This window comes from Macrosteles quadrilineatus, unplaced genomic scaffold (assembly GCF_028750875.1).
Source record: "Macrosteles quadrilineatus isolate MER2022 unplaced genomic scaffold, UCM_ALF_1.0 Scaffold_7__1_contigs__length_78375512, whole genome shotgun sequence".
Classification (NCBI taxonomy): domain Eukaryota; kingdom Metazoa; phylum Arthropoda; class Insecta; order Hemiptera; family Cicadellidae; genus Macrosteles; species Macrosteles quadrilineatus.
In genome coordinates this window covers 33,159,024-33,173,091 of record NW_026542600.1, presented here as the reverse complement: position 1 = coordinate 33,173,091, position 14,068 = coordinate 33,159,024, and the positions used below count along the sequence as shown (strand labels likewise).

Sequence of the window (14,068 nt, the reverse complement as noted above, 5' to 3'; positions counted from 1 at the left end):
TTTAAACGAATAATTTAGCGTGAGGTGGTTTAAATTAAATTTAATACTATTATCCTTTGTAATTAATTGTTCAAATCGGACCACTCCCAAGACTTGATTCTTTGACCCGCTAAAAGACGGGGCTAACTCAGACGACAAGTCTCGGGACTTGTCTAAGGGTATCAAAACGACGAAAAACGAGAAATAATTTAGACGTTAAAATTATACAGTAAATTTAATAAATAAACGTGACCGTTATAATTTCGAATTAATTCAAAACTTACGGCTGCCGCTAGTTACTGACAGACAGGAACTGGCGGGTATGAATCAAATCGGCGAATTTTAAGATATTAAGAACAAGAATTTGATATCTGAAATAGAATTTGGAAACGTGGATGCGTATTATAAACTAAAATTAACGTAAAACGTGATTAAGTATCAGCTAACCTTCGGAATATCGGCAATCAACTTGTAAGCGTAGGTAGTCTTGTAACAACGATGTTACATCGAAGACGACGTACGAACGAATAATCTGTCTTGAAATAAAATCCCGCATTCCAGTCCGGTCGAGGCTTAAGCTTTTATGTCCCACGCCACTCTTGCGCGGTGGTACGCGCAAGAGTGGCGTGGAGCGGGGTTGCTCGTCCGTTCCCGCAAAATGTTTGAGTGAGGGCCACCCTGCGCTAGTCCTATTTAGTTACAAATGTTTAATAAACTGTTGTTGAAAGAAATTAAATAAACATTATCATCATTATCAATTAATTAATAATATTTTAGAGTCATTTTAAAAAGTGGATATTACTTATTTTAATGTTTAACTTAAATAAAAGTAACAGCCTATAACCTGTAACGTGAGGTAACCTGATGGATAATATCCTTTATACGAACATTATTTACCTTTATTTCATTTTTATGTTCTTCAATTAACGCAGTGCAATCTTCATCGACGCATCTTGATACCGTTTACCTGAACAAAAATGACAAGACTAACATAGCTGTCCCCAGTGACAAGAAATCTCAAAGAAACAGCAATTTGCTCTTGCATAGGTATACTTTCTGTCAATACAAATACAGTGTAGTACGGAGGTCTCATCTTGTACACTATCCACTGTGGCCCCCAAACCGCCACGACACGCGTCGTGGGACAGGTCGTGCGTGGAGCTGCTATACGTGCACCGATGCTCCAGCCCGCGCATTTTCACCGTCGCGTGGCGCATAGGCTTTACGTGCTCTAGCTGATTGAAAATTCACTTGTTGAAACACTAGTCTTGAGGTTATCTCATGTTGTCGTTGGCATTAAATATTTGCTAAATCGGTCGGTTTAACTTTATTTCATGAATTGGAGTGCTATCGTGTGAGTACTTCACTGTGTTTAAAACTAGGCCTACGTTCTTTGGCCAATAGCCCAAGCTATGGCCACCACCAGGCCTAGGAGAAGGCTATTGTGGATAAAAATCGGGTAAGTTCTGGTGCTCATTTTTGTTCGTAGTACGTTTTTATCCCCTTTAAAATTTGGCACCTTGCACCTTTTGCTACTCTACATTCTACATGTGAAAAATCGAGACGAGCCATGTTCTTGAGGTTGGTTATTATTAGTACTTATTTTAGTTGTTAGAGCACTAACTTTTTACAATTGCTTTTGTATAAAATAAAACAAAACTACTCAAATTTAAAAGACAAACTGAGCTCAATGAGTGGCACAGCCAGGGATCCCGGCTCATTCCGTAAAACCCAATATAATTGGTGATAAAAGTACGTCAATGGAGGATAGAACGGCAAATTTTTCATATCTTTAATAAAAAATCAAACTTTGTCTATAATCTTCAGTTTTCTGTGGAGAAACAATCCGTTTCAGCTTGACTATTCACTACAGTGCAATGCATAGTCCATCCGTAAACCAAAAACACAAGGTGAACTACAGATAAGACACTTGTTGTCGGTTGGTACTCTAGTTCTTAGCGTTCAGTTCCAGTTTGTTCAGTCCCAGCGCAACATCTCCATCTGACGGTTGCCAAGTCATTCAGTATCTTCGCGCCCATCTAAATAAGCCCTGCTTGTTCACTGACACCGTTTCTCCCACCAACCTCTCCAGTCTTGGTTTAAACAGCACCAATTATCACCTTCATGAAAAATTATGTATATAACTTTATAAAATATAACTCAAACAAAGGTCGTATTTGTAATCTGAAGCATAGTTTATTTCTAAATAAATATTTCTTTTTGGGCAATATTATTCGCCATTAAAACTCTTAATTTTAACTGATTGTTTTTGTGACGTGAAATATCTGTATGACATACAAAACCGCGCTCTTTAACAGTTCTGCATGGACAAAGTAACTGAGGTTATTATCCGCAAGCCGTTTAAGATCGTGATCCAGAATCTAACCGTTTCGTGCGCGAGTAGCCCAAATCAAAGTGACAACTTTGGAACGTGACTCCCTAATGTATGCTGATGCGGCTGCGTAGTACTAAGTACGTGGTGGGGGGGGGGCGTAGATAGACAAGGAGCGCTGATCGCCGAGCCGCGTACGCCGCCGGTGCCGTTATTTGATTATGGTATCTGAGGCAGTCCGGTCGAACATCCTACCAGTTGTCTGCCGGCCCTACCGATATGTGAGTATCCATTGCTTACACACATACCCTCATACTCAAATTAAGTTTAGGCAATATACATGTTATGATTAGATGTTAAAATCTTCTAGACACCTTGTAGCATTTAATACAATTGTAGATTATTAAATTAAACTAAACAATTAAATGACTACGTTTCAAATTTATGTTTACATATTTAACATCTAGGATTGGGCTAGAATTACTGATTAGCCTGTCAAACTGTCCGACTGACTTTTTTAAATTTTTTGTTTGTAAATATTTCGATAGTTACTGAGATTATAGTATATTAATTTTTATAAATTGATTTTGTAAATTGATCTTTGTAAATCAGGGTTTATTTAACACCGTAAAGATTACAACAATTAATTACTGCTTCTGTGATCTTAACGAAAGTAGAAGTTCTTCTGGTTATAAAACATGCATTCAGCACTCAGTAATTGGAAATAGGGTTGTAGAGGATATGTTGAAAGTGTTTTTGTTTTAAATATTAACTACTATACTTCTTCACAATCAAACACATTTTTTGTGGAAAATTTTTGACAAATTAACAAGTATTTATTCAAATTATAATCTAAAGAATATTATAGGCTATACCAAAAGAAATATCGATATGGATAGCTCTGTATGGGAATGTTAGATCAAAACCTATGAGTCAAAACGAAAAAAATCTGGATGATTATTCGTGTAATATCTAAAAAAAATATAACAAATTGATGTGTTTATTTTCAACAAACCTTAGTCAATTTATTAATAACAAATATTAATTAGGTTGTCGAACTTCAGATCAGTTGATGTGAATTAATTTATCACCCATTTAAATTCCACTTAAAAATCTGTATAAACCTGATATTATTTAGACAGTGTCACATTGAAGATAGCTTAATACAATTTACCATATTTAATACTATTTTACCACAGAAATTAAAGACCCCAGCGAAAGTGTGTGTCGTGATCATGTTTCAAGTGACGAGCCGGTTTCCTAGCGGACACTTAGGGTAATGAGCTCACTGAAATGCGTAAAAACTGATGACTCGGACTTCTGAAATGATTTTCAAATCTCACGAAACGAGAAGTGGGGAATAACAGTCGGCCTGGGTGAGGGCCGTCCGGTTTACTTTGCTTGTTATTTATTAGTAAATTAAATAAAATCCTTTCAGATATCTACTTCTACTTATATATAATTCAGTTTTAAAAACCTTTGTACAACTAAATCTAGAGTTCTACTGGACCGATTTGATTAATTAATGAGTCGTTGGAAAGCTTAATTAGTGTTGATTTGCAAATAATTATGAAAGTTTATTTTTGTTATGATTTATGGTGAAAATTTAAAAAAAAATCCATAAGAAATACATTGACACGGGGTTTTCACATTTTTTATTTGGATGAAACTTTTGGCTGCCTTTTTAGGTATTTTCAATAAATGCATGGAATTTTAAATTTATAGGAAATTTTCTTTTCATTCAGAATATCACCTTCCACTTTGGTCGATAACCTCACCATTAAAACGCCATTTACAAAAAAGCTTATCAGCCTCCGAATTTGTAGTAGTGAGAAAATACTGAGTTAGTGATTTTTTTGTTTAGCTTTGTACAACTAAATCTAGACTTCTACTGGGCCGCTTTTGTTAATTAATGAGTCATTGGAAAGCCTGGCTTATTTGGATTTGCAAATCATGATAAAGGTGCGATTTTATTAAATATTTCTGGTGAAAAAGGAAAAAAATACATAAATACATTAAAAAATGCTTTTTCAAATTTCTGTTTTCAATTTTCAATTTGTAGCCAACTTTTGGCTGCTTGTATTAAGTATTTTCAAGAAATACATAGTAGTAATTTGTAGGAAATGTTATTCTCTTTCAAAATATTGCATCCACTTTGGTAGATTTTCCGACAATTTAATGTTATTGGTAAATAAGCCAAGCGATTTCAAATTTGTAGTTGTTAGAAAAAACTGAATTAGGGATATTTTTGTTTAACTTTGTATAATTAAATTTACAGTTCTACTGGATCTATTTTGTTAGTTAATGATTTGTTAAAATCCTAATTCGTGTAGATTTGCAAATAATTATGAAAGTTTGATTTTATTAAACATTTGTAGTGGAAAAAGGAATGAATTATAAATGGCTTTATTCGAGGTGCTATTTCCAAGCTTCTATTTGTAACCAACTTTAGGTTTACATAGTATTAATTTGTAAGAAATATTATTCTCTTTCTGAATATCACTTTTTACTTCTGTCGATTTCCTCACCATTCAAAAGTGATTTGCAAAAAAACTAAGCAATCTCAGAATTATAGTTGTTAGATGATACTGATTTAGAGATATTTTTGTTGAAGTTAAACTTTGTAGAATTAAACCTACAGTTCTACTTGACAGATGTTATTAAACAATATGTCACTTAAAAACTTCATCCATGTAGATTTGCATACAATTATGGAAGTTTGATTTTTGAAGATTTATGGCAGTAAAGGGTTTGCCGGTATGCACCGTCTAATTATTTAAAAATATGTGTTAATGTTTTATTTAACAGCTGATTGTTGTGTTGTTATTTCATTATTTTTCTTTGTTTGAATGTTGTTGTTCACAAGTATTTGCATTTGTGTTAAATTGTGTTCCTTATTGTATGCGTGTGTTTCTAAAGCTATGTACCTGTACCATTAATATTAGTAAGTAAAATGGTGCATGGTTTCATAACTGTTATTTTCCTAAAGACCGTTGTATTTAACCACAACGGGCTCTGTGGCTAGTTTATTTATAAAATACATGTATATGAAATAACGAAAGGTTCTAACTATTTTTTTTTATAACAATTAATAAAATTCAATCAAAAATGATTACAACGTAAAATAAATCAATAAAAACTCAAAACTAACTAAACCCCTGGGGAATGAATATTTTGTGTATTAATCCAGCTCCAACGGTGTTTTGTGAACTCATCTACCTCGTAGAACACAAGATTCGTCAGTGCTAAACAGCATACCTAGTATTTGGAGTTGTTAACGAGTTCATAACAATACATGCACGCGATTTTCTTGACATTTCTCTTTCTGTATTGACTTTATTTCCATAAATGTTTTCCATATTATAATTTATTTCCCCGACTATTAAATAGTTACCAAAGATTAATTTGGGTTGTTTTGCGAACCTAATAATAAATTAATCGACATCGAATCTTGCATTGCTGAATTCTTTACGTGAAAGACAACTAACTGTTCGTATTAAGTTATGTAGTCTGTGTGGTTGTCTGTTTAGGAATGATGTTTTGCCGACACCTAACGAGTTCATTACACGGTTGCCATTCCAGGTCATAGAATGCTACTTGGTTTAACTGTAATACCATTGACTATATAACCACGCTGACTCGAAAACTCGAATAACGAAGACTGGATGGATAAAGTAGTCAACATAATTAACGTTATCAAGGAATGAGAATGAAGCAGCTTTAATTGTTAGGGCATAGTGAAAGCATAGAATGTTTACAATGGCGAATGGATGTACAAAGTAGTGTTGGCAGACTGCAATGTGGAGCCTAATGTTTTATCAATTCTCAACTGGTTTCTTTTGATTATGCGGAACTAGTAATGGGCCAGGACATGTAAATATAAGATGACTACTTGGACTGACTTAAATATTTTCTTTTGCTAAGGATGTAGCAGATTTAAGATAGCGCGGATTTTCTTCTCTGGGTTATTGTGTTCATTTGATTGGTTTTGTTGTTAAAAGACATTGGATTAGTTTATGTGAAAGTTGATGTCTAATTAACCACAATTTTAATGAATTATAATAACGTGTTTGAAAGACTAAGGGATATAATCTAGGATTAATTGCACTTGACTGGGCCTAGATTTATGCCTTCAGTTATATTTTTGTCTGGCTGTGTTTTTTAATAAGTATTTCTAACTATATACGTTTCTGTTCCTAGAGTAAATCATAACACAGTATAAACACTGGCTAGTATAGTCGTTAAGCTTCAGCTACATTATCGTCTCAATATGCCATTGTTCGTCATTTGCACAACTTTCCTAAGAGCTAGAATAAAACTGCTTTAGATAGATATGGATGCTATAGATGAGTATTTACGTGTAGCAAGTTCTTGACCACTGTATATTGGACGGACAGAATCACTCGCTACGAGATGTCTTCCTCGGTTGCAGATTGTAGATTTATGAAGGACGCTTTCCTAAGCATTCCTCCATCTTTTTTTAGGACCAAATAACTATTTACGAGTACTTTTTGATGCATGGGAGTATATATTAATATATAATTTTTTATTGAAAAATTTAATTAAATTTAATTGTACGTTTAATTGTTAAAACGAATAAGACATTTATTCTGCTAGAATTTGAATTCTCCACCTTTTTACATGTATCATACTGGATTGAAAACAAAAATATTTGGGTTTCTGTTTGAATTACAATTATATGCTTAACAAATTAGCTCAAGTAATAAATACAAACTTTGTTTTCGAAAACAGCTATGATAAACTAGCAAAATTAATGCAAAACGTATTTTTACTCGTTTTTTTATAACTTTCACTGAAGGAATAGATCTAATTGATGGCCTGTGAGTTTGGCGAAGCTTGCAATCGAAATTAATTGATTAAACGGCAACAGTCTATACCAAATTTTACTAATTTAATATTAACGTTCTCTTTGGCTTAAGCTTGATGTTGGTAAATATGTTAAGTGGGAACTTTTTTCGAATACACTAGGTGCAAGGGTGCTAGGTGCTTAGGGTGATCGGTAACCGTTTTTTTTATCAACGCTAATTCGATTGATTTGTGGCTTTTGGACAGAGGTGCAACCGTAGAGACATAAGGGTGTTCGTGAGTAATGCCTTATGCGTTCTGTCATAGACCGTATTAGCGTTCAATAGAAGATAGGATGACCCTTCTGATCGCTCACTATAGTCTTCACTAAGTCTAAGTTGTGTTCGTATCCTTCGTCGTATATATCATCGTAACGTTGGCTAGTGATGCGATATAACTACAGTTATAGTCAGTTTTTTAGTCCAATTGATGTCTCAAAGCAGTTGAACAATTCCGACCAGATTGCAGATGAGGATCCAGGGTCGCAGTCACATGTATACATTATGTATGTGCCTCCCTATTTATACGACAGTTACTCAGACCTTAGGCACATTAACCTGCACAATCGTAGTTCACACCTCAGACTCAAATGAGGGTTTGGACCGTTACCTGACAGTCATTCAATCACTCTTCCTGTCCTTCCTAATGTGTGATACCTCGGGTTCTCAACATCTCTGTTTGTGTCGTTACTTAGCAAATTACAATTGCCTTCTAGTCGGTGAGTCATTCCAGCTGGATGATTAGTTCTGAGTTATGCCGGGACGTGTGAAATTCTGATACCCATTGTCCTACTTACTGAGAGAGGTGAGCCATTGGCCTGAACGAACTACCGACTTTTATACCGTGTAAATTATGATCTGACACAGGAAACAATCGACTAGTTCACCATGGGAACTTCGTTAACAGTTTCAAGGGTGATGAACGTTTGACAAAATACGTGGTGAACTTCCCTGGTTACTTCTTTCGGATCTAAAACCAATATTTAGATTTGTATTTATTTTGTTTTGTAGATAATCCAGGAAGATTCTGAATTTAGATTGTACCCATCTAAAACAACTGTGTGGTGATTTAAGGGAATACATAAAGCCAAGCTGCAGATTAATAGATTTGTGTAATTTGCTCTCTTGACTGACCTCACATAATGGAAGATGTATACTTTAAACAGTTTAGTAATAACATAATGTTGATTAAAACACTGCAATTTATTAATTAAAACACTTGTAACTTTCTGATGAAAATTAAATCTATAATAAATTGTATTTAAGTGGTGTATTAAAAATACCGCTACTGTGATCACCGAAAGATATGGATAGTTTGGGTTTATAGATCTCGTAATTGAAAATATTGACAAACATATGCGGATGTCAGCTAAGCTATTTCTGTTAAATAGAGTAGGTGGATTCGGAAAGATTTGAGGTTTTTGATTTGTTAGAAATTAGAAAAAAAACAAACACAACAAACCGACAACGTAGTATTTGATCTAGATATCCATATCCCATAAAAAAAAATAAAAAAAATGGATAAGCTTAATCCAATTCAATTACGATAAACTTAGATTTATAGTGTATCGAACAAACATAGACAAATAATTAGATAGTGTCAGTTAGTTTTTGGACAAATTAATCAAAACAATATTTTGAGCAAGTGTTAACTGATTTAATATCACGTTTGTATGTTTTCAAATTTATAGACAAGTTTGTTGATGACACCACATTGCTTGAAATTTCAATGCACATTGAGGTATCTTGCTCATTTTCACAAAACAATTAGAAAGAGTACTTTTTATTCGGAAACCTGTAACAGTTATTTTCGAACCTATATTTCTTATGATAAAATATAGCTAATTTTCTAAATCCTCTAATTTGAATTGAGACTTTCGCTAAAATGCTGCACATTATCGAATGAGCTCAAGCGAGTTTTAGGAGGGAAATGGAGGGACCTAGTAAAACTGCCCAAGTGTTAAAGGCGGATGCGCAATCGAAGTGTCTATAACGGTCAAGTGAAAACAGAACCTCGCCTAACTTGTTTGGTTTGAAACCACTTAACTGGACAATTAGTACGCTCTTGTAGTATTGGATTACCACTACTAAAAGTCAAGCTTCACAGATTTTAACAAAAATGTAAATTCAATTAGAAATTAGATCAGTGTCAAACTTGCACGATAATCTAATTAGTTTTATTTTGACAGTATTTTTAGTTACCTTTAAAATTGTACTAATACTTCTAAAAGTATTATTTTAAGAAAATATTTATTTTAAAGAATACACCAAACTATATACAATTAATTTAACTCTTATGGGTTTTCATGACTGATACTCCTTTTGTCCGAACGAACTGAAAAAGTGATTCTTTTTTCGGATAAGGATTAAAGTGTTGAGCTGTTTTTGTAAAATTAAGAGTTGTTCCTGAGACTGTGAGAAAGGCACAAATTCTCTCAAAGTTTTATATCCAGTACATATCTTCACAGCACTAGCACTGAGACTGCAACTAATCTTTCAATAGTGAATCAGTTGCTGCCATTAAAATGGGTTTCTGAGGAAAATTTTCACATTTTTATAGTGTTTTGATTGTTTATTATATGATCCCGAGAATTAATTCTTAAACTTCCTATTTGAGTATTTATGTTTTGAACAACATATTGTACTGTAGTTATATAGTCAATGTTGTATTTCCAGAGCTCGTGGATTTGTTTGCGATTCTGGAAGGTTTCACTGTGGGTGCTAATTGTTTAACCATTAGGCTCGTATGTAACCGTTAACCAAACGGAACGACTGCGCCTTCATTCATTCCTTCACGGAGTCTCTGGCTCAGCCCAGAGAGTGTCGTATCAGAATTCCTTATTTCAGTGATCTAATATTACAAATAAAAAAAATTAAAACAGGAGTTGAACATTATCAGTTAATACAACTAACATGTGAATTATACTGTAGATTGCCGTTAAAAATTATATCATCACCATTGTTTTCTGTGTAAACAACTCTGTAAGTATCGTATTCTTCTAGGCTAGGATGTCCACTCTATTTCCCGCCTTGTATTTTTAAGCCAGTATTTAGATCTTTCGTATAATGATTTTGTCAACTAAGTATGTGGAAGATGATTTTATTTTGTTGGTGCCTGGTGCTCTTTGAATTAACGTTCAGTTTAATTCAATTCTGTTGATGAAAAATTATATTTTACCATAAATATGTAAATGACACAATAGTTCTCTTTAACGGAAACAGCAGGCAGTTGACCCTATTAAATACATATTTGTTCAACATCCATTAAAAACATCCAATTTACTCTTGAAGAGGAGAAAGACGGCTCCATCAACTTTCTCGACCTTTCATCGTTAAACAACATGACCACTTTGAATTTAAGATCTATAGAAAACCAACCTGTAGGCTTGTTTTCAAAAACTGTCACTGTACGTCTATTACAGTGACTCCTCTAGACATTAATGTATTGTAAAAGAAATTATTTTGGATATTTCTGCCCCTTTTTCAACTTTTTGATCAGAACGGCTACCTACGATTTGACAAGGTAGCTTGTCTATGTGTAGTCTATGTCAATAACTATAAGTCTCATTATGAAACAGTATCAGAGAAATCATTTATTTGGATACATATTGGGCATTGCTGATCTACTTGTTACCTCTTGAATATTACATCAACGTCAACGACGACTCCGCCGGGCGCCGGTAGCGGTAGAAGGAAGCATGTCGGACAGCATTGGTTGACTTTACCTGATTGACACGACCACGGACCACGGACTGTGGACTGTGGAGGTGTAGAACCGGAAGTGTCTGTCCGTCTGTTCGTTATGTTACAATGTTCGACGAGTCACGCACTCGAGGTAGACCCTACTTGACAGAGACAAGCCTCAGATGTTGACTCTCATATACTTCCTTGACCCATATTGTACAACCATTGACATCGAGTGACGTATGCGTATTTTGTGCATTCGGTGAAATTGCAACAACTGGAATATCCAGTATGGGTTCCAGTATGGCATTCCTTCTCTAGTTTTGTACATTTGAAAACGTTTAGTAATAAGTTTTGAACAACAATTAGACTGCTATGATACTTTGTATTAAACCTATTAATAGTTGAAATTTTATTAGTAAATCCTAACCTTCAAGAACATGTTAAATTCATTGATAACTTAGCACTGCTTGCAGTTATAAAAACCTAAATATTGTAAAATATTTCCTTAAATGTATCAAAATGTATTTCAACAAAGATTAAAAATATATTACGGTTAAGAATTTGTTTTATAACATTTTACGTTTGAATATGTTGAGTGTGCGGATAAACTGTTTGCACTTTATTTTGACGGATTACATCCACAAGAAATATACTTCCGTGTTTCATGTTTGTAGGCAATAAACGTGGTCATTCATTAAATTTTATGAATAGTTGGATTACAGTTGCAGTACATAAGCTACGTGCAGATACACCTTAGCAATACACTAAAACAATAGTGCCACAAATTAAGAAGTGTTGAAGGTTGTAGTGTCAATACTTATATTTTTATCTGTCATGTTTTCTTTAAAAGTCACCATTAATAAAACTAGTGTATTCAATAAAGCTATTTGTTTCAGGTTGAAAATAGATAGAGCAGTAAAACCGTGCTTAAATAGTGTGCTGATGCTCATGGTCATCATAGGAAATGTGGTAAGATACAGAATTTAACATTGAAACACTATACAGTATGTGTTAATCACTCGTTGCGCTATGTATGTACCAATGATAATGTAGGGCATTGGACCTACTAAACCATTGACTAATATTAACTATTTTGTAATGTAGCCTCAAGTTCTGATGGATAAGAGTAGCCTACCCGCTATGCATTCATGATGTACTTGTGCACAAATATTTGCAAAAATAAACCTTAAATATGGCCATGAGGTTCTTAGAGCCCTTTTAAAAATGTTATACGTAAATATACATTTTGACATAAATAACTAATAAAAATTAAAAAATAAATCATACTTTTTATTACTGACTTAGATTAGCTTGTTCTAAATCCAGGATCAAATATTAAAAGCCAAATCGTCAAGGAAAGCAGGATACAGCTTCGATCCATCAAAAATGTACTCAAAACTGTTTTTGATTAAAATACAAAAAAGAAATATCCTACAAAAACTAAGTTACGTTAAGGGTAATAAATAATGAAAATGTTTCAGATATGCAAGGAGACAAGGCAAACTCAACTGTTGAAGCAACCGAGGGAGACAAACCCCTTCAACTTTGTAAGACTACTCATCATGCGGTTAGTCTACGGATTTGCTGTCATGATGGGATTTGAGGAAAGTCTGACAGAAGTGGCCAATGGAGCGTTTGTACCACCTGGAGTAGATGACGACTACGGAGGACTCGACTACAGCAGGGACTCGGACTATGCTTACTCAGACAACGACGATTATTACTGATTAATTGCAATTTCTATATAAAAAATTACAAAGTAAGAAAGGTTTCAACAGTTAAATGTTAACCGTCAAATTACTGTCAAAACCAAAACGTAAGTGCAACAAAGATATCCCAACGAAAAGCTCCATGATAAAATAAGATAATGCATTAACAATAATGGTGTAAAATGTGTATGTTTTTGTATTATTCTTGACAGAAGGCGGAAAAAGGCATTTAGATAAGTCCTATCAAGGCCACACTCAATAAAACGTTATGCTGCTTTGCAGGGTAAACCCATTTCACGATTGTATTACTACTGTACCATGGTGTGCTAATGTTTCAGCACAGTTAAAGATGGGCAGCGATCTACAGTCACACACCTGGTCAAGATGAAGTTGTGGTGTAGTTTTACCCTAAATACAAGGTCATTGAATTGAATTACTCATTTCTATTAGACTTAAAATGTTTTTTTTTATATAAAAACACTGATTTTGTTTAATGTTTTACTATACAGCCTCCTTCTCGAGTTTCTTGAGAAGTAAAAAGGCAATTCCTAAAATTACAGCTTACTTTTATGTTATGGAAACAAATAAAAAGTGTAGTGTAATGTATTACTTATTATTAGTGTATTACTTGAGATAATTAATGACTTGTCAACGACTTTTAACCTCGATGTACATTTTGTATTTATTGATTGCATCATTAATATATGATATATTTTTTAGAACAACTTTTGGATTTGTTATAAACCTGAAAGACCTATAGTAAGGGAAATTTTGATACAAATTCTACAGTAATACTAAGCAGCGTGAACTTAACTTTCTACATAGCATTTAAAGATTGTGAATGGTTTCCCTGCAGAATCTAGATTTAAACGTAGCGAGAGGAATATCTAATACGTTTCCCGCTCTGAAACGTCGGTAAATAATACGTTTTAGTTGCTTATAGATGTCTTTTTGTTCATATGTTATTAAGGGTGTTTGGTCGAAAATTTGATCTTCGATTTTTTTTTATTGTTCAATTATACTAAAAATTAGGCATATAAATATGTAAGAAATATTTGTTTATGTTGAATGCTAAGGGAGATATTGAGCTTGAAAGTTGTAAAATTTGTCATATTTTGGTACCAATTCACAGGGGAATGGGTAATGTGATTCTCACCAAAATTAGCATTCAGGTGTGAAAAAATAAGATGATTATCACTAGCTATTTGAAATTAATTTTTTTTATTAAAAAAAATTTTTGTTTTTGGGTAAAACTCATCTATATGTTTGAATTTAAAAAAATGTGATATGTTAACTCGTTTGGACTGTGAATTCGTACCTTTTATGCCTTGCGCTGGCAGCGCACTACTCATTGAGAGTGTGTACACTCACGCCAAGCCTATGGAATACAACGATACATGTATTCTGTTGATGTTACATGATATTAATAATTACATAGTGTTAATGTATTTTATAGCTCCGGCATGAGTGTACAGACTCTCAACGAGTAGTGAGCT

The 14,068-nt window shown here is 33.7% G+C and overlaps 1 protein-coding gene across 1 annotated transcript; it reads left to right on the top strand.

The window, feature by feature from the left end:
• The first annotated feature begins 2,535 nt into the window (after nucleotides 1-2,535).
• Nucleotides 2,536-12,630, top strand: LOC128999122 (uncharacterized). The gene is made up of 3 exons (XM_054425483.1): nucleotides 2,536-2,592; nucleotides 11,760-11,832; nucleotides 12,345-12,630. Coding segments are annotated over exons 1-3 (321 nt in total). The 5' UTR covers nucleotides 2,536-2,590; the 3' UTR covers nucleotides 12,591-12,630.
• The last annotated feature ends 1,438 nt before the right edge of the window (nucleotides 12,631-14,068 follow it).